Consider the following 27,087-nt stretch of genomic DNA (forward strand, 5'->3'; position numbering starts at 1 on the left):
CACTTTAGTCCACAAATTTTTTTAACTAAAGTTAATTATGTTTGGTTAAACAAACGTTATTGGGGTTGACTATTTTTTTCCTTTAGGTTTGGAATGAAGGGTCTTTTCCCCAAACTTTAAGAGAGTAAAGTGTAATTACCTCTTTTTTTAATATATTGCGAATCATAGTGATACTTCCATTTATGCCTAAAAGTGAAATTTAATGTTATTCTAAATTCAGATTGTCCTTGTTGGTCAAGCACAAGCTAAAGCGAAGGGCAAGAGCTAAGAATAAAGGGAGCAAATAGTAGTGTTTCAAAAATGATTTAGACACCTACAAAAAAGTCTCATTAGACTATACCTTTTGACAAAAAAAAGAAAGAAAAAGAAAGCAATAAGTTGTGGGAAACCTAGCGAGTCTAATTTTGCCAATTCTTATTAGACAAGAAATATAGCTCCACCGATCAATTATCAATCATCTTCCATATAATCTTGCTCAATAGCCAAGATTTTTAAGATGCCTTCAGATCCAAGAGGAGCAACAGTCTCTTGAGATGGTCAAGCCCATTAGTTAGAATGATAAAATATGAATGGAACATCAAATTTTAAGATTTTTCATACATGATATATCTCTATATGCTTCAGTCACAAATTGTGTTCACATATATATATATATATATATTATGAGAACCAGAAGAATTTTATCAAGCAAAGAAACAGCAGTACAGAATAGTTACAAAACAGTTAGGCTTGCTCAAGTAGAATGACATGAACAAAAGATTGGGGAGCTGAGCCTAATAAAAAAGAACCAGCTAGCTTATTACAAAGGGACCAAGCTGCAAGATTGTGAGCTGCTCTATTAGCATCCCTAGGTGGCCAGCTAAATTGAAGGTGTTGCTATAGCTCTGCTAGCCTAAGAATGTCAGAGTATAGTTCTGCAATTCTCCAAGGATCTTCTCTGCTCGGCTTTAGAAGGGCCTCCACGCAAATCTTAGCATCACTTTCCACTATTACATGGCTGATGTTGTAGCTTAGAACTTGCACAAAGTTTGTTCATATTATAACCACAAATAATTTGATCATACATTTAGAGTGTTAGACAGGTAGATTAATTTGTGTCACTACTAGAAATGTTGCTACAACAAAAAACAATTCATGGATGCTTGCCACTTAGTTGGCTGGCCAAAAATGGTCAAGCTTTACTCGAGGTGTGGTATAATGCGTAGATAAAATACTCGCTGCAACCACACGGTTGCCAGCTTCAGTGTAGTGAACTCCATCCCAGACTATGGACTGTGATACAATTTTGCATATGCTTGAACCAGGCTGGCCGCATGTTGCTTTTACATTGTAATTATCTGGAGGCCCCCCATAGCCACAACAAGCCATGAATGGATCCTTGAAACCTACAAGAATAAGATATGCACCCACCAAAATCATAAACATTAAATATTATAAAGAAGAGCTTTTCTGTTCCACTTGCATTACAAAAAAGATTAAGCTAATTACCATATTTTTTGTACTTGGCAAAGAGGTTGTACTTGATATTGTATATGTCTACATACACAATGGTTGCATCCTTAAATTCCAATCTCATTTCTTCACAGACCCTGCGGAGTCCTTCATTAAAAGCTTTTGCAACATCATTATGGACACGAAGGCATCCAATCTGATCAAGATCAGTATTGTTATGAGGATGTAATGCAAGTTCTTTAGGAGCACATCCTAATGGTCCAGTATTGTGTATCCAAAATTTTCTGCCACCATATAGATATATATTCTACATTTGCAATAAAGAAGATAATGATGTTACAAGGGGGTGAATTTAATAACTTGGTATTATAAACAATGTAAAATAATGATATGAAGATACAGACTCACTTGAATGGCTAGTTTGATTTCTGCAAGAAATGAAGGGATTTTTTCAATGACTGGTGCGTATATTAAGTTTGATGCATACAAGGCTAGCAAGAGATCATTCTCTCCTATATCAGTCATATAAAGTGCATTACGGAAACCCTCTTCATCAATTAAATTTTTTGAACCTGCATGACATATTGAACCAAGTTGAAAAAGAAAACACATTCTAGATTTCAAATCTCTTATAAATGCTAACTTGCTATTAATGGTTGAATTTGTTAGCGGGTAAATTTGTAATGTGAGTTGAAATGTACATACCAAGTGATAAGAGTTCAAGTGAGCGATTTTTGAAGTGAATGAATTGGCGTACTTGAACATCTAGTGCAAAAGGCACAAACTGTGGGAGCAAGGTTGCTCCACTTACTGCAAAGTTTACTCCACTTGTGAAATTTGGTGCCAATGAGTCTAAATATGGGCTCAAATAACTCAAGTTCAACTGTTCACCTACAGAATACCATGATATTGGCACTATTAGTGGGGGGCACAATTAACTTTGAGAATTCTAGGTAAAATTTACTGTGGTAAATTGTGATAGATTACATTCAAGGATTACAAGACCATATGGAACTTCTATCAGAGTTTCAATTTCCTTCACTTTTTATTTGTTGTCTTTTCTTATTTTGTCTTTTAGGTTTGATATTTCAATTGTGAAGGTTCTGTTAACCAAAAGCTGGCCCCTTTTATATTTTAAGGTCTAGTGTCATGTAAAAAACACCAAGCAGGACAAGATTCTCATTTAATAATCACAGAATGTAGTCAACTTTACTCATGGAATTTTATAAAAGATGTTGAAGATAAGATGGTATTACATTATTCCAACCAAAAGCATATAAGAATAGGGAAAATGGTAAGATTACTAGCTATTATGCTTTACATCCTTTACAATGATGTGACAAGACTAAGAATTTATATACATTGATATTAACATTAGGGTGAGACAAGACACTCTGATTTGTTCAGCACTTTCAAAAGGAGTTGTATCAAATTGGACCATGTTTCAAGACATGGAGAATGACTTCAGTGGTTAATTATAGCTTGGGCTAAGAGTGCGTGCTATGCTGCAGTAGTGTCTTGCTAAAGTTTTTGTCAAATTTAGTTGTCGTTTGTTGGTTTCAATGAAAAATGCTAAAGCTACTACGAATATTACTACAAAAAGGTTTATAGATTGATATGACAATGAATGAAATTGGTGCCATGTTAATAATATAATTAAAAAATCTCTTAATTACCATACCTCAGACAAATAGAAAAAAGGAAAAACAGTGACCTACAGAACTTAAGGTGAATGGAAAATTTGAACTCACAGAAGAAATCAATTACAAGCCGGCCATCGCCTAGCCTGCCAGTGCCTCTGTGGAAAAATGTAATGCCGTGTGGAAGGCCAATTGGAAGTCCAGTGCCTGCTAGCAACCCTCCAGTGTCTGAATTGGAATCACCAAAGTTGATTAGAATGGGCCTGTGGTGGCTGCACTTTGAGTTGGTAAACATACCCAGGAAGACACATGCCCATACCATAAGCAAAATGAGATGTTGAGTAAATCCTACATAACCCATCTCTCTCTTCCTCTGCTCCTTAAACTCACTTAGCAAGATTGATTGACTTATTCCAACTTGCTAATCATACCATTACTACTATCCAATTTAAGAAGATGAGATCCGCATGTGCTATGCAAAGACATTGACCCAAGTATATATTATTAAATTAATTTGCTGTCCTTGACTTTCTGTCTAGTTATCTAAATAGAAGTCATACTCTTATCCCCCATTCTCAATCCATGAACACATGTAAATTGCACATCTTGGAAGAAATCTCTTCCTGGAAAATGCTACTTTCCATGTGACTGAGACACGTGCATGATGCATTAGAACTAAAAGATAATATTAACATGGCAATACTTATGAGAGTGTAGGCTGTGTAGCCTTATTACAATACAGTCAAGGTTCATACACTAAGCAAGTAAATCCTGTCTTCAAGTCTAAAATTGATTAGGGATTACAGAAGTAGTAAAGATTAATTAGAGGTGTAGAGTATTCAGTAGAGAGTATTTTGGACGCAACAATTGCGTTGGCAGTTTCTGTATAGTGTATTCCATCACAGCTTATGTATTTTAATTCTTCAATGAAGACATTGGAACCAGTTTAGCCGCATGTGACATTGGGGTTGTAATTGTACTGTGGCCCTCCATAGCCACAACATGCCATTAACGGATTCTCAAAGCCTACAAAATAAACCATTAATCAATACCATGACATTTGGAATTGCTATTGTATAGCAGAAGACCATACCATAATCAGCAAAATTGATCATATTTGATGGTATATATATCCACATACACAATTGTGGCATTCTTCATTTCATATCTCAATTCTTCACATCAAGCGTGCAATTGTTAGTTAAATGATATTGCAGCATTGTTAAGGGAATTGAGACATCCATGCCTATTAAAGTCACTATCACTAGTGGCAGTGGTTGCAAGTTGTTGAGGCAAACAACCTAGTGCCCCAGTATTGTGCACCCAGAAATTCTTTCCACCATGTTGGTATATACTCTATATTTGCATTGAAAAGGGATAAAACAAATCAAGAATACAAGATATAATATACTGAGTTTGAGAATTTGAAGCAGTGTGAAATAATTGGCATAACAAAAAAACTGTCTTCTAATGAAATGTGGAAACTCATCCATGTATAATTTTTTTTTAAAAATTTTTTTATTTTTTATTTATTTCGGTGATGAAAGAAGGAATTCTTTTTATAACTTGCGTATGAAAAATAGAAGAATGAATCAGCTATATCGTTTTGTGAGAGGGACGGAGGGAGACTTGGACTCCTAATTTAAAAAAAAAAAAAAAAATTAATATATAAATGGTCACCAATTTTAGCAATTTTGTTCTATAAAATCACATTTTGCTCCCTTAATATTATCATTGATTCTTTTAGGAGTACTACTCCAGCAACAAAATTTTCTATAACATTTTTACAAATTGTTGTGGTAGTAAACTTTTATTGGTTTGCATCTGAGCTCATCACTTACATCACATTTTTACTTACTAATAACCACTCACCACATTAATAATTTGTAAAAAAAAGTTTATAATTCTAGCATTTTCCTCCTTTTAAAGGCTAAATCTAAAATCTAAAGCAAAATAAACGAGCCCAAAAAAATTATTCAACAACAAAAATTACCAATAGTAAAGCTAAAAACAATTAAACTCAATCATCTAATTTTACCTAAAACAAACAATCTAACCTTTTAAAAATTTTAAACAAAATAATTTTGTCCATACCTGGATACACACATAAAAAACACCAAAAAAGAAAACTCATTAGTTGTTAAGCAACTGAGCTGGAAGCTAAAGTCACCGCACGCAACTAACAACAAAACAGCCCCCCTTAACTTCAAGTTCTGGCTTCGTCCTTGACTTTTGTCCCATGTTAATTGAGTAAATTGCATTCTTGAATTCTCGTCGTTGATCAAACCTATGTGACCTAATTGAAAATTTTGACTTAGACATTGCATGCATGAACACCTAATAACAATTGAGAAACACTTGTTTTGATCCTTGATAAATACATTTATTTTCAATTTTTGATTCATTACATTTATAAAGTTGCAATCAAGTCATCAGTTAATTTAAAAGGTTACAGCTAAGTCCTTCCTTAACTTAATAAACAGGATTTGATTCAAGTATCCCTCTTGATTGAGTAATTAAAATCTACTTCAACACTTGGACATATGCCTAATGTGAGGGGATTGCTTGCTTGATAACCAACTTTCATGTTCACGGTTTACTAAACAACTAGTCACTGTGCCTGTGCACTGCACTGGATAGTTTATGTATATTTTGCTTGAATGTATAATCAATCTTATGCAATTGATTTAAAATTAATGACATTAAAATAAATGAGTAACTATTCTAAAGATTACATTTGTATATTTATAGCCTTTATGTTTAGAAATACTTTCACTTAAATTATTTAGTTCGACCAAAGTAGACTGAAATTACTACGTTATTGTGGCTTAACATGAGCATAGCAATAATAAATCATGTCTTTTTTCATTAGGTAAGTGTACAAAAATGGGCTGAATGTACTGAATAAACCAAAGTGGACCAAAATAGACCAAATGGACCAAAATGAACCGAGTGACTGAAGTATACCAAATAGGACCAAAGTAGACCGAATAGAACTGAATAAAACCAAATGGACGAAATAAGACTTAATGGCTTGAATAAGACCAAAGTGAACCGAATGGATTGAAGTGGACCGAATAGGACAGAATTAGACCAAATAAGACCTAGTAAGACTATATGGATTGAATAAGACCATAGTGAACCGAAGTAGACCGAATAAGACGAAGTGGATAGAATGGACCTAAGGGAACCGAATAGAACGAAATCAGACCGAATATGATCAAGTAGACTAAATGGACTGAATAAGACCATAGTGGACTGAAAGGACGGAAGTAGACTATGTAGGACCAAATTAGACTTAGGTGGACAGAATAAGACAAAGTGGATAGAATGGACTGAATAGAACCAAAGTTGACCGAACAGGACGAAACTTCACCGAACTGGACCGAACTGGATTGAATAGTACTGGATAAGACCAAAGTGGACCGAATAGGACCGAAGTGGACAGAATAAGATTAGATTTTTTTTTTTTTTTCAAATTTTAATGCGTTTTTTTAATTTTTAATTTTTTACTTATGCTACTCCTTGAAACCATTAGTAATTTTCTCAAGACACATCCACATTCAAACCAACATTTCCACTACTAGAGAACCTTTAATTATAAATTACTATCCCAGAAATCATTAACATAATGAGTCCAAAAGCTGCAAATGAGATTCTCATAAACAATATTTCCTTTAGAGCCTTTTTTTTTCACGTTCCATGGGAACAATTTTATTTATGTTGGGTGTAGATATGCCTACACCAACCTTGATGGATGCCACATTTGAATCGGTTAGTACTTTTCTTCCAGAGCTCAATGGAAGCCTTTGCTTTCGGCAAATTCCATCTTTGTACAAAGCGGCTTGATAGTTACAGGCTTCCAAACATGCTACCTAACAGTCCTCTTTCGTCAATAATTGCATAATGGAAAAGGCACTATCTTCCTAGACAGTATTAGATGTTGCTTCCATGGTATATTTCATACTTCCGTTTTTGCATTGGCAACTTTCTACAGTAAAATTCCTTTCACAGCCTGAAATCCAATTCCCCCGACTAAAATGTGCAAATCCTGGAAAACATAAGCATTTAGCTTCTCCATCAACGTTAGTACAAAACTCATTGAGGCCACATAGGCCTATGGAGTCACATTTATTGTCGGAAGATGACCATATAATAGGCCGATTCCCAAATATTCTTAACCAATTTTTTTGAGTATAGCCTGAAGATCCCATCAGCATCAATTCTCAATAGATAAGACTGTATCTTTTGTTGGATATCCGCCTATAGTCAGATTGCTTAGGTTTGCACCAGTGGAATTGATATCCATCATCATCAAGACATAGTAACACATTATTGTCTTGTCCATCTATAATAATAGCCCAACAATGATATTCAGGCTTTAATTCTGATACTACCAATGGGTACTGCACAAGGTTTTCATATGTATTTTGCATTACTAGTTGAATATTCCTGTCAATTGGTTAGATTCTAAAACACTCGAACACAACCTTGTCCACCTGAGAGACACTGACCCTGTAAGATTATTGGTTGGGTTGTCAAAACTTTGCCATATAATCTCCTTATTAGTTTTATAAAACAAACTTTCCTGAATTAAGCATTGATGCTGAATTGCTGATGTTGCATGTTCAGATGGAGTGGCAATGTACATCTTTTTGCCTCGTGCTGATTGCATCATGAGTTTACCATCACTAGTGAAATTCAATGTAACATCAGTGAGAGCCGGAGGATTGTTTTTGTGAACACTTTTTTCTCCTCTCTCAATGGAAGTATGCGGAGTGATTCCCTCGCTCAAGCCAAGTGCCATTGACATATACATATATTTAATAGCAACCATCCCATATTTGGGTTTTGAAGTACAACCACATTTTGCCATTGGCCTTAAAGGACTAGCTGAGTACTAACACTTGTTTTATGAACGAACATATCCAGCTCAAATACCCTCTATAACATTTCCTAAGAATAAAAAAATTACAAACACATTTTATGTGGTACTAAGAAAAGAAGTCGGACTTGGAGGGATTGGAATATCTACGGTGCCTTCTAGCATTAACAGAACCTTTTTCATTGAAGGACGAAGAGATGGCTCATCAAGAATGCACCAAAGTGCCACTTTAAATATTCTCTCCAATTGCTTTTTGTCAACATCCTTACAACTCACTAGTTTATCTAGCTCACGAGCCTCAAAGCAAGAGTATGCCCATTGTTCTAAAATAGCTTCTTCTTCAGGAAAACTCCAATCCACACTCTTTCTACAACATATAAGCTCCAATAGAACAATTCCGAAGCTATATACATCTACTTTGATTGTCACTGGTTGGTTTCGATGCCATTCTGGTGCAACATATCCCTTTGTTCCTCGGATACCTGTTAAGGTATTGGTTTGGTCTGGCTTTAGTAGCTTTGCCAATCCAAAATCAGATATTTTTGGGCTCCTATATTCATCCATGAGTATGTTTTGGGGCTTCATGTCACAATGGATGATTTGTGACTCACACTCTTCATGGAGATAAAGAATTCCCTTTGCTATGTTGCGAGCAATTTCTATTCTTTCATTCCAACAAAGTTTTTCTTCAGGTTTGAAGAGTATATCTGCAAGTGAGCCATTGCTCATGTACTCATATACCAAAAGCCTATTCTCTCCATCATGACAATACCCGAGCAGACGGACAAGGTTCTTGTGGTGTGTTCTTCCAATAACTTTCATCTCGGTTTGAAACTCTTTCTCCCCCTCTGTCAACACTTTCTCTAGTCTTTTGACGGCTACAATCTTTTGACCATTCCATATTGTTCCCTTGTAAACAGTCCCGAATGATCCTCTTCCCAGCTCTTCCTTGAAACCATTAGTCATTTTCTCAAGATCAGAATAAGTAAATGATCTTAGAGAAACATCCATGCTTAAATCAACATTTCCACTATTAGAGAGCCTTCTATATGCTTGGACTCTTTTTTTATAAATTGCAATTGCAGAAATCACTGACATAATGAGTCCAAAAGCACCAAGTGAGATGCCCAGAATCATTATGTCCTTTCGAGAATATCTTTCACGTCCCAAGGGCTCAATTTTATTTATGGTGGAAGTAGATATAGCTACCTTGATGAATGCAATGTTTACATCACTTAGTTCCCTTCTTCCAAATCTCAATGGAAGCCTTTGCTTTTGACAAACTCCATCTCTGTACGTAGCGGCTTCACAATTACAATCCTTCAAACATGCTGCTTCACAATCTTCTTTGGTCAATAATGTTAGGGAAGAAAAAGAATTATCTTCCCATACAGTATTAGGTACTGCTTGCATGATATATTTCATACTTTCAACTTTGCTCTTGCAACTTTCTGCAGTGAAATTCCTTTCACAACCTGAGCTCCAATTTCCCTCGATAACACTTGCAAAGCCTGGAAGACATTTGCAAGTAGTATCCTGATCATTCATAGTGCAAAACCCATTGAGACCACACAAGCCCTTAGGGTCACACTTATTATTGGAAGATGGCCATATGACTGAGAAATTCCCATTCTTATTCAAATTGTGTGCGTACAGCCTGAAGATCCCATCGGCATCAATTCGCATAAAATACACTACATCTTTTGTTGGATATCCGCCTTGAGTCAGATTTCTTAAGGTTGTGCCGGTGGAATTGAGCAAGTAAAGATGACCATCATCATCTAGACATAGTGAAACATTACTGCCTTTTCCATCTGTCCAAGAAGTCCAATAAGAATATTCAGCCGTATCTGTGGTTTTCACTGGGTACTGCACAAGGTTTCCATCCGTCTGCATTTTCAGGCGAAATATTCCTGTCGATTGATCAGATTCTGAAACACTTGAAAACAACTCATTTCCAGCTGTGAGACGCTGACCTTGTAAGAGGGTATTCGTTGGGGTTTCAAAACTTTGCCATACAATCTTCTTATCAGAATTATAGAGAACAAAGTTTCCCGAATCAAGCATTGATGCTGATGCTGCACGTTCAGGAGGACTGGCAATGGCCGTCTCTTCTCCTTGTGCCGATTGCGTGATGAGTCTACCATCACTAGTGAAATTCAATGTAACACTGGCGAGAGCTGGAGGTTTGTCTCGGTTGGCTGTCCAGACAACTGTCTTTTCAGGAATCCCAGCAAAAAAAACTCCAACAGCATAGCCGTTGGCTTGTTGGTAGAAGCCAAAGGCATAGAAACCAGATTGTGACTGCCATGAAGACTTGGAGGTAGGTGTTAAAGAAGAGCCAAGGTTTACAATGGATTCCCCTCGTTGAGCTTCTGTTGTGATAATTGCTGAGAGAAAAATAAAAAACAAGAGACTTGCCATTACTAGAAAATAGCTAGTTCTCTCTGTTATTCTTTCACTCTGTTTGCAAATGAAATGCGACTAACATAGCTCCATATATAGTCGTTAAAAAACAAGAGACTTGCCATTACCGAGTTATGATGTTGTCTTGAGTATTACTATTAAATATTTTTCTTGGAAGGTGTTTGGAAGGAAATAGTTTTTTTTTTTTTTTTTTTAAATGAAGCATTCTTGAGTATATATCTTTCCTAAGGATGAAAAGTCACAACTTGTGTATAATCAAAGAACTATGAATATATAGAATAAGAGTCATTCACTTTATTCTCTTTCTTAGCTGGAATGAGAAGTCTTTGCATGCGTTTAATTATATTCAAAGTCTTTCAGCTGGTCATCCATTGAATTATTTATTAGTTATAACCCAAGCAACACGGGATGTTTAATTTCAGAGTCTCAATGCAGTGCTAAGTTTAAACCAATAACCTTGTAGTTCAATGGCAAATTTTTTTTAATGATGAAAACTAGGATTCAAATTCTCCCACCTCATTATTGCAACTAAAAGAAAAATTCACAAATATTTTGGGGACTAAAACAGATGTTTGGCAACACAAAAACTTAGCTCTGTTTTATGATCTGCCTTGAAAATGTACCCTTTGATAGTAGCTCAAGGGAGCGAGCTCAAAATCTAAGAAGCTGAAGAATTTGGACATTCAGGCTAAATGGAATCAATCCAGGTAGAGCAGATGAACCGCTTGTGGTAAAGTTAGCTCCATTTGTGAAATTTGGCCTCACAAATTCAAAACACGGAGTCAAATAGGCAGCATGCAAGCTCTCGCCTATGAAACAAGAAAATAAACAACCCAAATGTCAACAAATAATTAATTTATGAATACTTTCAGGGATGTACGTATTATACCTTCACATTATTTTTTTTAAAATTTTTAGAATCAATTAGTTGTAATGTGTGAGAATAGATAATTACTTTGTAATTTTGATATAAATATAATTTGTTCTCCTAATTTGTTGAAAATAATTTGCTCTATCAAAAAATTAAGAGAAATGTTACGTTGACAATAATTTTACAACAAATCATACGTAGTAGGTTGTTATTTGAATGGTTTTTAGACCCCTTAACCCAACCAAATTAATCTAGTTAATTAGCGAAGTGATTAACTTAGTCAAATTATGTCAATCTAGGTTATCACAATCAAACAATCATATCAAGAATATAAAGCAGCGGAAAAGTAAATAACACAATGATATGATGACCCAGGAAACTATACGGTAAAAACTTGGGGAGGATTTGACCTAACTATCCTCAAGGTAAACTTGAATCCACTATCTTGAAAGAATCGAAGTTCATACAATAAGACTTACAAGCCCCCACGCTCGACTTTTTATTGCTATCCACTAGTAGAATTTACTGACATGACCACATGCAAGCTCGATGATCACATGCAAGCTCCAAGACCATAAACTCTTTCTTTCTTGGATTCTCCAGCAAGTACAAGCCCCCACGCTTGTTTTTCTTTAAACTTCAATGGCAGCAACTGAGTTGATCATCAAGGTGTAGATAATATCTTCTCCTTGAAAACCCTAAGTTTTGTGTAAAGGAAAACTCCTCTAGATCTCACAAGAGATTTACACAAAACAGCAATATGAGCAACCTCTTAAACATAGCTAGGGTTTACCTTATATACCTAGGGCAAAAACATAAAATCCTAAACATTTTAGGAGTTAGGGTTGAGTTGGAATTATGCAGTAAAAACGAATCTGACTCGATTTTCGATTGATCGAGCCTAAACTTCGATCGATCGAACCAGGCCAAGAAGCACTATTAAATCCTGCATTAGCTTGCTCCAACTTTACATAAATATTATAACTTTGAGCGCGTCTAAACAAGACTAAATAACCTGTTTTGATCATGATTTGTCAACAATACAAATTAAAATTCTAAATACATAAATTCTTAAATCTTTAGAACCTAACATTATTGATTGTTATTGGTTAGCAAAAAAGTAATTTTAGTGATAGGTTTAAATTAGAACCGATATCAACTTATCAACTATGACTTGTGAATCACTTTAAAAAAAAAAAAAAAAAACTATGACTTGTGAAAATGTTGTAGACGCACTTTTCAAAAATTAAATAATTTCTAAAATTATTTTTCATCTCAAAATCTCTACAAATACAAATATATCATTCTATTATTTTTGGGTGTATTTGATTGATATTTATCCATTTTTTTAGGTGGTTCATATTCCTTTAAATTCTGTTATAGTGCATTATGTTTTCTTCATTTTGGGTTTTTAGTTTTAGATTTTGGATTATGCTATTTTTTTCAACAACTTGATTTTCTTTTTAGAATTTTCTACTCTAGAATATCTAGAATACATTTAAACTTTTTAACTAAGTATTAGTTCAAACAAAAATTTAATCAAAACAATAAGGAGAGAGAGACTTGTGATAGAAAACACAATTCAATTTAAATGGTCTTCTTCGTATCCAAATTCAATTTCTTCATATAGCCAAGCATACATCTTTGTGGAATGTCTCACATCCAATTGGTCTTCATGGATTTTGAGACTTTGTCCAAACTTGGATAATCTTTCACCCTAGTCTGTTTTTTGGTTGTCTATTGCTACCTTTGATTTAATTTTCTTTCCATTGACATCAAATTCTACAATTTTGGCAAAAAGTCTTACAGCAACGGCATACCGTAATAATATCTAAATTTGTTACAATACCAAAAAAAAAAAAAAAAAAAAAACTATGACTTGTGAAAATGTTGTAGACGTAGCACTTTTCAAAAACTGAATAATTTCTAAAATTGTTTTTCATCTCAATATCTCTACAAATACAAATATATCATTCTATTATTTTTGGGTGTATTTGATTGATATTTATCCATTTTTTAGGTGGTTCATATTCCTTTAAATTATGTTATAGTGCATTATGTTTTCCTCATTTGGGTTTTAGTTTTAGATTTTGAATTATGCTATTTTTTTCAACAACTTGATTTTCTTTTTAGAATTTTCTCCTCTTGAATATCTAGAATACAACTAAACTTTTTAACTACGTATTAGCTCAAACGAAAATTTAATCAAAACAATAAGAAGGAGAGAGAGACTTGTGATAGAAAACACAATTCAATTCAAATGGTCTTCTTCATATCCAAATTCAATTTCTTCATATAGCCAAGCATACATCTTTGTGGAATTTCTCACGTCCAATTGGTCTTCGTGGATTTTGAGGCTTTGTCCAAACTTGGATAATCTTTCACCCTAGTCTTTTTTTTTGGTTGTCTATTGCTACCTTTGATTTAATTTTCTTTCCATTGACATCAAAATTCTACAATTTTGGCAAAAAGTCTTACAGCAAAGGCATCCCATAATAATATCTAAATTTGTTATTCAAGTGCATGTCACGTCATGTGTCTACTTTAGTTCTTTGTGAGTGGCGGTAGTCGAGGTTACACTGTTCAGGGGTCTTCTCCACATAAATGCGGCCAGAAAAGTTGTTGCAGTGCATTAAATACGGTGGTAGCAGCTTTTCCTTTAGATATTTTTTAGTTCTGATCATCTTCGGATCCACCCAGAACTTATCATTATCATTGGGATTGTTAGGAAGATTATTCGGACCTTCCACACGTTTGTTTAATCAAGGCTATTTGTGGTCGAGGAGTAAGACGTCTTCGGACCAGTAGTGACCTCTTCGAACGGTACTCCTCCTTTACTTCTAGGCTTCCTGCTTCAGATGGGCCGCCCCAACCACCTATTGCTCCTCGAAAATATAATAGTTCTTAACAGGGTGTCCCGGGCCCATTAAGTAGCTCTGGGTTTTTTCTCCCCACATATGTTATAGTGCATTATGTTTTCCTCATTTTGGGTTTTTAGTTTTAGATTTTGAATTATGCTATTTTTTTCAACAACTTGATTTTCTTTTTAGAATTTTCTCATCTAGAATATCTAGAATACAACTAAACTTTTTAACTAAGTATTAGCTCAAACAAAAATTTAATCAAAACAATAAGGAGAGAGAGACTTGTGATAGAAAACACAATTCAATTCAAATGGTCTTCTTCGTATCCAAATTCAATTTCTTCATATAGCCAAGCATACATCTTTGTGGAATGTCTCACATCCAATTGGTCTTCATGGATTTTGAGGCTTTATCCAAACTTGGATAATCTTTCACCCTAGTCTGTTTTTTGGTTGTCTATTGCTAGCTTTGATTTAATTTTCTTTCCATTGACATCAAATTCTACAATTTTGGCAAAAAGTCTTACAGCAACGGCATCCCGTAATAATATCTAAATTTGCTACAATACCAAAAAAAAAAAAAAAACTATGACTTGTGAAAGTGTTGTAGACGTAGCACTTTTCAAAAATTAAATAATTTCTAAAATTGTTTTTCATCTCAATATCTCTACAAATACAAATATATCATTGTATTATTTTTGGGCATATTTGATTGATATTTATCCATTTTTTAGGAGGTTCATATTCCTTTAAATTATGTTATAGTGCACTACGTTTTCCTCATTTGGGTTTTTAGTTTTAGATTTTGGATTATGATATTTTTTTCAACAACTTGATTTACTTTTTAGAATTTTTTTCCACTAGAATATCTAGAATACAACTAAAGTTTTTAACTAAGTATTAGCTCAAACAAAAATTTAATCAAAACAATAAGGAGAGAGAGACTTGTGATAGAAAACACAATTCAATTCAAATGGTCTTCTTCATATCCAAATTCAATTTCTTCATATAGCCAAGCATACATCTTTGTGGAATTTCTCACATCCAATTGGTCTTCATGGATTTCGAGGCTTACAGGTTTGAACCTATTAGAAAGTGGGATCAGAAAAAAAAAAAAAAAAAATGGTTGTCTATTGCTACCTTTGATTTAATTTTCTTCCCATTGACATCAAAATTCTACAATTTTGGCAAAAAGTCTTATAGCAAAGGCATCCCATAATAATATCTAAATTTGTTATAATACCAACAAAAAAAAAAAAAAAAAAACTATGACTTGTGAAAATGTTGTAGACGTAGCACATTTTAAAAATTAAATAATTTCTAAAATTATTTTTCATCTCAATATCTCTACAAATACAAATATATCATTCTATTATTTTTGGGTGTATTTGATTGATATTTATCCATTTTTTAGGTGGTTCATATTCCTTTAAATTATGTTGTAGGGTCTGTTTTTGTAGCCCAAGCCCAAAAGATATGGGTTGAAGGCCCAGCGAACAAGAACAATAAATTTGTAGAGAGTGGGCGAAAGAGTTAGGCTGGTTATGAAGTAAACAATGGTTGGCTAGGTTAATTGCAGTGATGATAACATGAAATAATGCCTGAACAACTCCACGAATGAATGTCCGAAGAGATGTTTTATTAAGTGAACAGTGATTACAACATTCAGAGTTACAATAAAGCTTTTCTTTCTCTTTTTTCTCTCTCGTCCGTCCCTTATTATCAGGGACCCTTGTTCTTTATATAGCATCCTCTCCTATCATCTCCATCGTCCACATGTTCTTCATCTGCGTATCTACTCAAGTGCATGCCACGTCATGTGTCTACTTTAGTTCTTTGTGAGTGGCGGTAGTCGAGATTACACTGTTCAGGGGTCTTCTCCACATAAATGCGGCCAGAAAAGCTGTTGCAGTGCATTAAATACAGTGGTAGCAGCTTTTCCTTTAGATATTTTTTAGTTCTGATCATCTTCGGATCCACCCAGAACTTATCATTATCATTGGGATTGTTAGGAAGATTATTCGGACCTTCCACACGTTTGTTTAATCAAGGCTATTTGTGGTCGAGGAGTAAGACGTCTTCGGACCAGTAGTGACCTCTTCGGACGGTACTCCCTCTTTACTTCTGGGCTTCCTGCTTCAGATAGGCTGCCCCAATCACCTATTGCTCCTCGGAAATATAATAGTTCTTAACAAGGTGTCCCGGGCCCATTAAGTAGCTCTGCGTTTTTTCTCCCCACATATGTTATAGTGCATTATGTTTTCCTCATTTTGGGTTTTTAGTTTTAGATTTTGAATTATGCTATTTTTTTCAACAACTTGATTTTCTTTTTAGAATTTTCTCCTCTAGAATATCTAGAATACAACTAAACTTTTTAACTAAGTATTAGCTCAAACAAAAATTTAATCAAAACAATAAGGAGAGAGAGACTTGTGATAGAAAACACAATTCAATTCAAATGATCTTCTTCGTATCCAAATTCTCACATCCAATTGGTCTTCATGGATTTTGAGGCTTTGTCCAAACTTGGATAATCTTTCACCCTAGTCTGTTTTTTGGTTGTCTATTGCTAGCTTTGATTTAATTTTCTTTCCATTGACATCAAATTCTACAATTTTGGTAAAAAGTCTTACAGCAACGGCATCCCGTAATAATATCTAAATTTGTTACAATACCAACAAAAAAAAAAACAAAACTATGACTTGTGAAAATGTTGTAGACGTAGCACCTTTCAAAAATTAAATAATTTCTAAAATTTTTTTTCATCTCAATATCTCTACAAATACAAATATATCATTCTATTATTTTTGGGTGTATTTGATTGATATTTATCCATTTTTTAGGCGGTTCATATTCCCTTAAATTATGTTATAGTGCGTTACGTTTTCCTCATTTGGGTTTTTAGTTTTAGATTTTGGATTATGATATTTTTTTCAACAACTTGATTTTCTTTTTAGAATTTTCTCCTCTAGAATATCTAGAATATAACTAAAGTTTTTAACTAAGTATTAGCACAAACAAAAATTTAATCAAAACAATAAGAAGGAGAGAGAGACTTGTGATAGAAAACACAATTCAATTCAAATGGTCTTCTTCATATCCGAATTCAATTTCTTCATATAGTCAAGCATACATCTTTGTGGAATTTCTCACATCCAATTGGACTTCCTGGATTTCGAGGCTTTGTCCAAACTTGGATAATCTTTCACCCTAGTCTTTTTTTTTTTTTTTTGGTTGTCTATTGCTACCTTTGATTTAATTTTCTTTCCGTTGACATCAAAATTCTACAATTTTGGCAAAAAGTCTTACAGCAAAGGCATCCCATAATAATATCTAAATTTGTTATAATACCAACAAAAAAAAACAAAACTATGACTTGTGAAAATGTTGTAGACGTAGCACTTTTCAAAAATTAAATAATTTCTAAAATTATTTTTCAACTCAATATCTCTACAAATACAAATATATCATTCTATTATTTTTGGGTGTATTTGATTGATATTTATCCATTTTTTAGGTGGTTCATATTCCTTTAGATTATGTTATAGTGCATTATGTTTTCCTCATTTGGGTTTTTAGTTTTAGATTTTGAATTATGCTATTTTTTCCAACAACTTGATTTTCTTTTTAGAATTTTCTCCTCTAGAATATCTTGAATACAACTAAAGTTTTTAACTAAGTATTAGCTCAAACAAAAATTTAATCAAAACAATAAGAAGGAGAGTGAGACTTGTGATAGAAAACACAATTCAATTCAAATGGTCTTCTTCATACCCAAATTTAATTTCTTCATATAGCCAAGCATACATCTTTGTGGAATTTCTCACCTCGAATTGGTCTTCCTGGATTTTGAGGCTTTGTCCAAACTTGGATAATCTTTCACCCTAGTCTTTTTTTTTGGTTGTCTATTGCTACCTTTGATTTAATTTTCTTTCCATTGACATCAAAATTCTACAATTTTGGCAAAAAGTCTTACAGCAAAGACATCCCATAATAATATCTAAATTTGTTATAATACCAACAAAAAAAAAAAAAAAACTATGACTTGTGAAAATGTTGTAGACATAGCACTTTTCAAAAATTAAATAATTTCTAAAATTATTTTTCATCTCAATATCTCTACAAATACAAATATATAATTCTATTATTTTTGGGTGTATTTGATTGATATTTATCCATTTTTTAGGTGGTTCATATTCCTTTAAATTATGTTATAGTGCATTATGTTTTCCTCATTTGGGTTTTTAGTTTTAGAGTTTGGATTATGATATTTTTTTCAACAACTTGATTTTCTTTTTAGAATTTTCTCCTCTAGAATATCTAAAATACAACTAAAGTTTTTAACTAAGTATTAGCTCAAACAAAAATTTAATCAAAACAATAAGAAGGAGAGAGAGACTTGTGATAGAAAACTCAATTCAATTCAAATGGTCTTCTTCATATCCAAATTCAATTTCTTCATATAGCCAAGCATACATCTTTGTGGAATTTCTCCCATCCAATTGGTCTTCATGGATTTTGAGGCTTTGTCCAAACTTGGATAATCTTTCACCCTAGTCTTTTTTTTTTTTTGGTTGTCTATTGCTACCTTTGATTTAATTTTCTTTCCATTGACATCAAAATTCTAAAATTTTGGCAAAAAGTCTTACAACAAAGGCATCCCATAATAATATCTAAATTTGTTACAATACCAACAAAAAGCAAGTAACATATCTTGTACTAAGTTTTTTTTTGTTTTTTTGGTGAACTATCTTGTACTAAGTTATGCATCTACATTCATGTTACAACCAATATGTACGTACAATAGAACTGATTTATGCTACACATATACAAGGAGAATTATTTATCCATAATGGAGAATGCATCACACAAATTCACATAAGTGGTATAACATCAATGGAAAAAAAAAAAAAAAATTCACCCATTTTTTTGGTTGGTTTATGGGAACCAATGTTGTTGGCACCTCAGATCTTTGATGGCACATCACTAACAAAATTAATTTAGAAAACTTGAAGAATATTGTGTGTGTTGGGGGGGGGGGGGGGGGCACTCACTTTAGTGGGACTTTCCAACTTAGCAGGAGTGAGGTAGAGTAATTGGAAATATATATAGACAAAAAATTAGTAGTTTTTTTTTTTTTGGAATTCTAATAGAGTAGCAATTGAATAGTTTTCATAATTGCTTGATTGAGAGAGGGAGAGTTATAAAGTTGAAGGAAGTTTGAATCATTACCAAATTGGGTTTGATGGAATAATAAATGGAAAATTGAAAAGTTAGGAAACGTTAATTAAGGGATGATTTTTTTTTTTTTTATGTGACTGGGAAAATGTTAATTTGCAAAAGGAAGGAAAAGAAAAAGAAAAGAAAAAGAAAAAACGAAAGTTAATGGAATTGATGACAAGGCTACTAATGTGGTTCAACAGGAGCGTTGCAACAATAAATGCTACACTTCAATTTTTAGATAAATATAGATGATTAACAACCATAGAAACTATAGTAGTAAGACCCCATTGCGATTCTTTTAATGTATTCTTCACCATGGCTTTGAGATTTTTTTGGTTAGTTTATGGGAACCAATGTTGTTGGCACCTAAGTCTCCAATGGCACATCGCTAACAGCATTAATTCAAAAAACTTGAAGAATATGAGAGAGAGAGAGAGAGAGAGAGAGAGAGAGAGAGAGAGAGACCCTTCACTTTAGAGGGACTTTCCAAATTTGTAGAAGTGAGTTAGAGCAATTGCAAATATATATATATATATATAGACAAAAAATCAATAGGTTTTTTTTTTTTTTTTTTTGGAATACTAATAGTGTAGCAATTGAATAGTTTTCATAACTGCTTGATTGGGAGAGAGAGAGTCATAAAGTTGAAGGAAGTTTGAATCATTATCAAATTGGGTTTGATGGAATAATAAATGGAAAGTTGAAAAGTTAGGAAATGTTAATTAAGAGATGTTTTTTTTTTTTTATGTGATTGGGAAAGTGTTAATTTGCAAAAGGAAGGAAAAGAAAAGGAAAAAAAGAATGTTAGTGGGTCCGATAACATTGCTACTGGTGTGGCTCAATAGGAGCATAGCAACAATAAATGTTGTGCTTCAGTTTTTTTTTTTTTTTTTTTGAGAGAGAGAGAGAGAGAGTTTGAATAATGGCAAGTCCATCACACCTATGAAGTTCAGGACTTGTGGGTTCGAATAATGGCAAGCCCCATTAGTGCTTAGATGGTTCCACATCATAAAGCAATGCAGGAGGATTAAGTGGTGAGGCGACAGTGACCGGTGCACTTCATCCAAATGATTATGGCCAGTAGAATGCTTATAAGGGTCAGTTAACTTCTGTAAGGCTCAAATTTTAAAAAATAACTAGATCATTGATTCTAAAAATAGATAAAGCAAAGGGTCCAATTCAGATCCAGTTTTGGATTTTAAAAAGGGTACAAGTAGCATAACACATTTTACATGTACAAGGGACTTAGGAAAAAAAATAGAAACACATTTTACACTATACTAAGAGAAGAAGTTGAACTTGGAGGGATTGAGTTATCTAAAGTCCCTTCCAGCATTAGCATACCTTCTTGGTTGTAGGATGAAGTGATGGATCATCAAGAATGTACCAAAGTCCCACTTTAGCCATTCTCTCCAATTCTCTTTTGTCAACCCCCTTACCACTCACTAGTTTGCCTGGCTTATGAGCCTCAAAGCAATGATATGCACATTCTTCAAGAATAGCTTCTTCTTCAAGAATTTTCCAGTCCACATTCTTTCTATAACATATATGCTCCAACAACACAATTCTGAAACTATATACATCTACTTTGACAATAACTGGTTGATTTCAATGCCACTTTGGTTTGCACCAGTGGAATTGATATCCATCATCATCAAGACATAGTAACACATTATTGTCTTGTCCATCTATAATAATAGCCCAACAATGATATTCAGGCTTTAATTCTGATACTACCAATGGGTACTTCACGAGGTTTTCATATGTATTTTGCATTACTAGTTGAATATTCCTGCCAATTGGTTAGATTCTAAAACACTCGAACACAACTGATGAAGTATGAATTCGTCAGTCAATAAATGTGAACAGGGACGATCTTAGACCTCCTGCAAGGGTGTTTCCTCAACGACGGTCACCGGTGTGGTGCCTGCCACAACATCTTCGATGCTAAAGTTAGCGTCAATAATTACACAAGAATAAGCAATCAAATAGCAGCAATATCAATATGTTCATACCTCTTCCGTGGGAGAGTGTGAGGGATTTATATATGTTGTTGTAGGTTCTAGCCGTTGGGTAATTTATGGTGGTTTAACTTCCCTCTGGGTAACGCTTTCTGGCATCATCATGTGGCTTTAATTTGGTCCCAACGGTCCGTCCGTCTGGATATGTAACCGTCCCTGTCATTTACTGATGGTATTGAATGAAATGTTGTCCCCGTCAATAACGTGTATTCTCGTCAGTAAAGCCTTTCCTCGTCGGTCCAACTTACCTCTTGCAGGATCTACTTCGTCAGTCCTATCAGTTGCCCCCGGATTCCTTGGTCGTCATGACGTGTCGTGTTGACCAAGGAAGGTGAAAGGTTTCTGGGCTGTAGGCGGTTGGGTTTTTGAGCCGCATTTAATGTGCTGCGGCGGTTCCTTTTGGGTTGTGGCCCACGTGGCGCCTTTTGATTGGAGGAGTTAATGCTTCACATGATGAGTCTCCTTGATTTTCCCGCTGGTTTTTCAGCTTCCCAATCTTTGGTTTTAAACTTCCCCTCTCCTCATCATTTTCTTTTCACCTTTTCGAAAAAGCTTCTCCATTATTGCTCTGGTTTTCATCTTTTCTGCCTTTCTTCCCAGCGATTTTTTTTTTCTTGCGCAGCGCCACAGTTTTCTTCTCCGAGGTAAGTCCTTCTTTTCGGCTTTCTGTTTACTTTGCTTATTTCTATTATTGTAAATTTCTGATCTTTTATTTTCTTGCTGTTTCTTCTTTGCTTTTCTTCTTTTTTGGCTTTGGGGTGCCTTAGGCCTCTTGTTTTCTTTGCGTTTCCTAGCTTTCCATGTTCAGTAGGTCTAAGGTTAGGTTAGAGTGCCCTTTGATTTCATTCCTTTTCGCTTGATTAGGGGGGGGCTTTAGGAACTTTTCCATACCTAGAAAGCTTTGTTTACGAGGGCAATAGTTTGGCCGTCGTGTTGGCTGATTTATTGCCAATCCTTCATCAATCCGTCGAGTGGTTTGAAGAATTGGTGAGGGAAAGGACGATGTCAGAGGTCAGGTCTAGTGAGCTCGAGATTGGGTTGTCGTCTAGCGGCGGCCCAGCAGAAGGGGATACGGCCATTTCTATCCCTTGTGAGGTTAGGGCTTTTCATGCTCTGGAGGAGAGGTGTGGGTTGGACGATGACACACTTAGGAGATTTCGGGATAGATTCCAATTCCCTGATCGGGTTAGGGTTCGTCTGCCCAACGAGGAGGAACGGGCTTGCCACTTCTTCCCAGGCGAGGTGTGCTTTTATGAGTCCGCCTTCGTCTGTGGGCTGAGGTTTCCCGTCCATCCTCTTGTGATGGAGTTGCTAAACCAGTTTGGTATCGCTCCTGGGCAACTCATGTCAAATTCATGGAGAATATTGGTCAGTTGTATGGGAATATGGCTGGCTGCCCTGGACGGAGATATGCTTAGGGTCGATGAGTTCACTTACTTGTATCGATTGAAAGCGTCGAAGGAGCACGAGTACTATGAACTGGTGCCTTGGGAGAGGAATACTAGGATCGTTAAGAAGTTACCCTCGTCCTTCAGATACTAGAAGTCCAGGTTTTTCTTTGTATCTGGGGACGATTTTGAAACTCCCTCGGGCGAGGTTTGGGGTGATCTCCCGAGGTTGCATCGTCGGTGGGGAACCCCGACTTTAGGTGCGTCAATATTCCCTTTGATAAATTAATCTTCCGCGTCTTTGTCCTTATCGTCACTGACCCTCTTGTCTCTTCTTCTGGGCAGTTAAGAGACGACCCAAATTGAAGAACAGGTACAGGAATCGGGTTCAGAAGGCGATCGAATACATGCGGACGATCTAAAATTGGGACGACCTTGTTGATCCCAGGACACTTGCCTTCTACTGTCTTGGGCCAGATCCGTCTGACTACGTTCTGTGAAATATTGAGATTGAGGGAAAAAAGAGTAAGTATTTAGTTCGTCAGTATTTATCTCTTACGCAGAGTTTTTTTTTTTTTTTTTTAAGTGTTTCCCTCTTGCAGAGATGATGACAAAATTTAATAAGGAGCTGTACGCCAAAATGAGATCCAAGAAGGACGAGCCTCTGTCCAACTTGGGAAAAAAGACTGTGCGTGTCACTGGGAAGGGTGGCTCGGCAATTCCCATTACTTCCGTCAGCCCAGTCGTGTCAGGGGTGGCGACGACGAGGACTGCTTCTCCCACGACCTCGGTGGAGGAGATCGAGGGTACTCCGACTTCTAAAAGACCGAGGCTGTCGGAGAAGGAGAAGGAAAAAAGTGTTTCTCGTCCTTCCACCCTATGGACTGATGAGAGGCTGACCGTGGATAGGGCCCACGAAGTGGTGACTGCTACAGACCTGAAGGTTTTGTCAGGTGTCCCGTTTAATGACGTGGCGGCTCGCCACGTCCACAAGCTTGTACAGGTTAGCTCGTTTGTGCCCCTTCCTTTCTTCGCCCTCTTCTTCGTTTTATTTCCTTTATTGATGATTTTGAATGTCCTTCTTCAGGTACTGGGTGAGAGCATGCACATTGCTTCTGAATATCTCACTTAGGAGACGAAGGTAGCATCTTTGACGTCCAGGATGGAGACTTTGGAAGCGGAGAACTCCACACTACAGAAGAATCTTATTGATTCTATGGGCGAATCTACTTCCTTGAAGGAGAAATTGAAAGAACTGGCTGACGAGCTTAGGGTGGAGCGTCAGTTGACGCAAGAGAAGGATGGGCAGCTTATAAGTACCAGGGAGTCATTGAAGACGATAGCTGCGCGGTCGGTTGAAGCATTCCAGACGACCGACGAGTATAGCACCGTCTTGTTCAGCTGGTATTTCAAAGGATTTGAGCTCCTGAGGAGGTACCTGCTTAAGCATCCTACTGGGGTGGACATGGAGAAGTTGGATCTGGAAGAGATAGATCAGGAAATGGCTGCTGACGAGGCTGGCCAATCTTCTGCCATTGTGCCCTTTGCTCGTGAAGATGCCCCCGTTGATGACGCTCCAGCTGGTGACGATGCTGCCAACGCCTGACCTTGACACTTATGAAAATTTTTGTTGTGAAAATTCCCCTCTTTTTTTTTTTTTTTTTTTTTTGTGGGTGCCACTTGTGTTTTCGGGCCGAACCTTGGAACAATTTGCCGTCCATCTTATTTTGATAAATATAGAAATTTAATTCTTAGATTTTGCTAATAATTGTTTATTTGATAATATGTTTTGAGTGGCCGAAATTATAATTTCTACAAAGAAAATAACCTTAATAGATTATCAAAAACAAAATTTTATCCTAATATTGGTTCAATTAATCATTGTTAAGTTTTATTAATTTTTTTTAGTGTATGTTTTTTTGGTGTTTTGGATTGATCCTATATTACATTTATGATTGTTCTTATAATAAATAAAAATATAATTACGAAATACATTACTCATTATTAGATTAGTTTAAATTGTAATTTTTTTTTAATAAAACCACCATAAAAATAATTATCACGCGCAACGCGCGGGTTCGCGGCTAGTATATATAAAAGCAGAGACCTCATGCGAAAATATATGAGGTCCTGCCATGTGGCACTCTAAGCTTTCATTTAATATTTTTAATCTTTTTTACATTAAGTTTTTTAACTGTAACCAAATAATTTATAGTAATTTATTTTTACTGTTACATGTATGACCTAAGGTTAACGATAACCAAACAATTATAATCTTCTAAAAAGAATAGCTACGTTGTCAAAGTAGATGAAAGTCCAAGCCCATCAATATTGACCCAACAATTAATTTCCCACCAACATGTAGCTGAAAGGCTACAACCTTTGGCCCACCCCAACTTTGAACCCCCACCAACGTGTAGCTCATAGGATAACCCAAGCTGAACAGCCCACCAACGTGTACCTCAAAAGCTAATCCACGCCAACTCTGAACACAGCTCAAAGGCTAACCCACGCCAAGGCTGACCCACCCCACAGTTCAGTAGATGAAAGCCTAAATATTTGCACACAAACCCTCTTCTTCCTTCCCACCAGTAGATGAAACCCAACCAAGAATTTCAGTCACAGCGAACCTCTGTTTCCCTATACAAAAACTCTTAAACTTTTAAGAAAACAATGGTTTCCATTCCAACTCAGTGATTATCTGTACAAACACTCTTCAACTTCTAAAAAAAACAACGGTTTTCACTCCGACTCGGTGATTATTTGAAGACATAAATGCAGGAGCTTGAAAGATTTCAGCATTTAGTATTTGGGCCTTCAATGCAGTCACTTCCAACCAATTATACAATGCAGTTAACACTAGGTAAATGCCACCTGATTTATGAAATTGAAGAGTTAGTTTCATTTAATGTTTGTTTTGCATGTTGTGAAATTTGTTCTTTTATATATCTCCGTCTCCTTATGCCTCAAAACTTATGCCACTATAATTTATCACAATTTATTTCAGAGAGGTATGTTTACTTTCTGAATTTTATGTTCCTCTTAAATAGTTCGTTTATTAATTTTTTTTTTGAATCCCAAAATACTATAAAATCACATTTTGCCCCCTTAATATTATCATTGATTATTTTAGGAGTACTACTCCAGCAACAAAATTTTCTATAACATTTTTACAAATTGTTGTGGTAGTAAACTTTTATTGGTTTGCATTTGAGCTTATCACTTACATCACATTTTTACTTACTAATAACCGCTCACTACATTAATAATTTGTAAAAAAAAGTTTGTAATTCTAGCATTTTCCTCCTTTTAAAGCTAGATCTAAAATCTAAAGCAAAATAAACAAGCCCAAAAAAAATTATTCAACAACAAAAATTACCAATAGTAAAGCTAAAAACAATTAAACTCAATCAACTAATTTTACCTAAAACAAACAACCTAACCTTTTAAAAATTTTAAACAAAATAATTTTGTGCATACCTGGATGCACACATAAAAAACACAAAAAAAAAAAAAAAAAAAAAGACTCATTAGTTGTTAAGCAACTGAGCTGGAAGTTAAAGTCACTGCACGCAACTAACAGCAAAACTGCCTCCCTTAACTTCAATTCTGGCTTCGTCCTTGGTTTTGTCCCATGTCAATTGAGTAAATTGCATTCTTGAATTCCTTGTCGTTGATCAAACCTATGTGACCTAATTGAAAAATTTTGCCTAGACATTGCATGCATGAATACCTAATAACAATTGAGAAACACTTGTTTTGATCCTTGATAAATACATTTATTTTCAATTTTGATTCATTACATTTATAAAGTTGCAAATCGGGACTCACCACCAAACAATCACAATGCAATCTCTACAAATAATCTCAATAATAATAATAATAATAAGAGTCTGTGAATACAAAAGAAATATCCAGAGCTATATGTAGCTTTCAAGAATCACAAAGATAAGAATAAATCTCCTAAACAAATCTTAAAAAATTTCAAATACTAATCCGATAATCTTAAACAATCACAATGCAATCTCTACAAATAATCTAATAAAATAATAATAAGAATAATAATAATAATAAATAGTCTGTGAATACAAAAGAAATTATCCAGAGTTTATATGTAGCTTTCAAGAATCACAAGATAGAATAAACTCTCCTAAAACAAATCTTAAAAAATTTCAAATACTAATCCGATAATCCTAAACAGAATAATTATGAACAACTAATCCTAACTAACTCAAATACCAATCTAAACTAAACAAATAACTACCTTACAATTTGAAATTATCTACTGAAAATCTAAAAGGAAAATATTGAAATACA

The 27,087-nt window shown here is 34.9% G+C and overlaps 2 protein-coding genes and 1 pseudogene across 2 annotated transcripts; all 3 read right to left on the reverse strand.

The window, feature by feature from the left end:
* Positions 1 to 631: 631 nt before the first annotated feature.
* LOC112012588 (GDSL esterase/lipase At3g62280) lies at positions 632 to 3,509 on the reverse strand. Its single transcript, XM_024044966.2, has 5 exons — positions 3,204 to 3,509; positions 2,158 to 2,343; positions 1,861 to 2,024; positions 1,489 to 1,759; positions 632 to 1,385 (listed from the first exon to the last, which is right to left on the reverse strand). The coding sequence occupies exons 1-5, from the start codon at positions 3,451 to 3,453 to the stop codon at positions 1,150 to 1,152; spliced, it is 1,107 nt and encodes a 368-aa protein (XP_023900734.2). The 5' UTR covers positions 3,454 to 3,509; the 3' UTR covers positions 632 to 1,149.
* A 376-nt stretch (positions 3,510 to 3,885) lies between these two features.
* LOC112012593 (GDSL esterase/lipase At1g09390-like) lies at positions 3,886 to 7,899 on the reverse strand (annotated as a pseudogene).
* LOC112012603 (G-type lectin S-receptor-like serine/threonine-protein kinase LECRK1) lies at positions 7,884 to 10,561 on the reverse strand. The gene has a single exon (XM_024044978.2). The coding sequence runs from the start codon at positions 10,399 to 10,401 to the stop codon at positions 8,077 to 8,079; it is 2,325 nt and encodes a 774-aa protein (XP_023900746.1). The 5' UTR covers positions 10,402 to 10,561; the 3' UTR covers positions 7,884 to 8,076.
* Positions 10,562 to 27,087: the final 16,526 nt, after the last annotated feature.

The sequence above is a fragment of the Quercus suber genome, unplaced genomic scaffold (genome assembly GCF_002906115.3).
Source record: "Quercus suber isolate HL8 unplaced genomic scaffold, Cork oak 2.0 scaffold_18, whole genome shotgun sequence".
NCBI classification, from domain to species: Eukaryota; Viridiplantae; Streptophyta; class Magnoliopsida; order Fagales; family Fagaceae; genus Quercus; species Quercus suber.

Excerpts from the sequence above, each read along its gene's own strand:
- LOC112012588 (XM_024044966.2), bottom strand. The coding sequence starts at position 3,453 with ATGGGTTATGTAGGATTTACTCAACATCTCATTTTGCTTATGGTATGG. Across the intron at positions 2,025-2,157 it reads ACTTGAACTCTTATCACTTG|GTTCAAAAAATTTAATTGAT; the intron begins GTATGTACATTT and ends TATGTCATGCAG. Across the intron at positions 1,386-1,488 it reads TGCCAAGTACAAAAAATATG|GTTTCAAGGATCCATTCATG; the intron begins GTAATTAGCTTA and ends TTATTCTTGTAG.
- LOC112012603 (XM_024044978.2), bottom strand. The coding sequence starts at position 10,401 with ATGGCAAGTCTCTTGTTTTTTATTTTTCTCTCAGCAATTATCACAACA.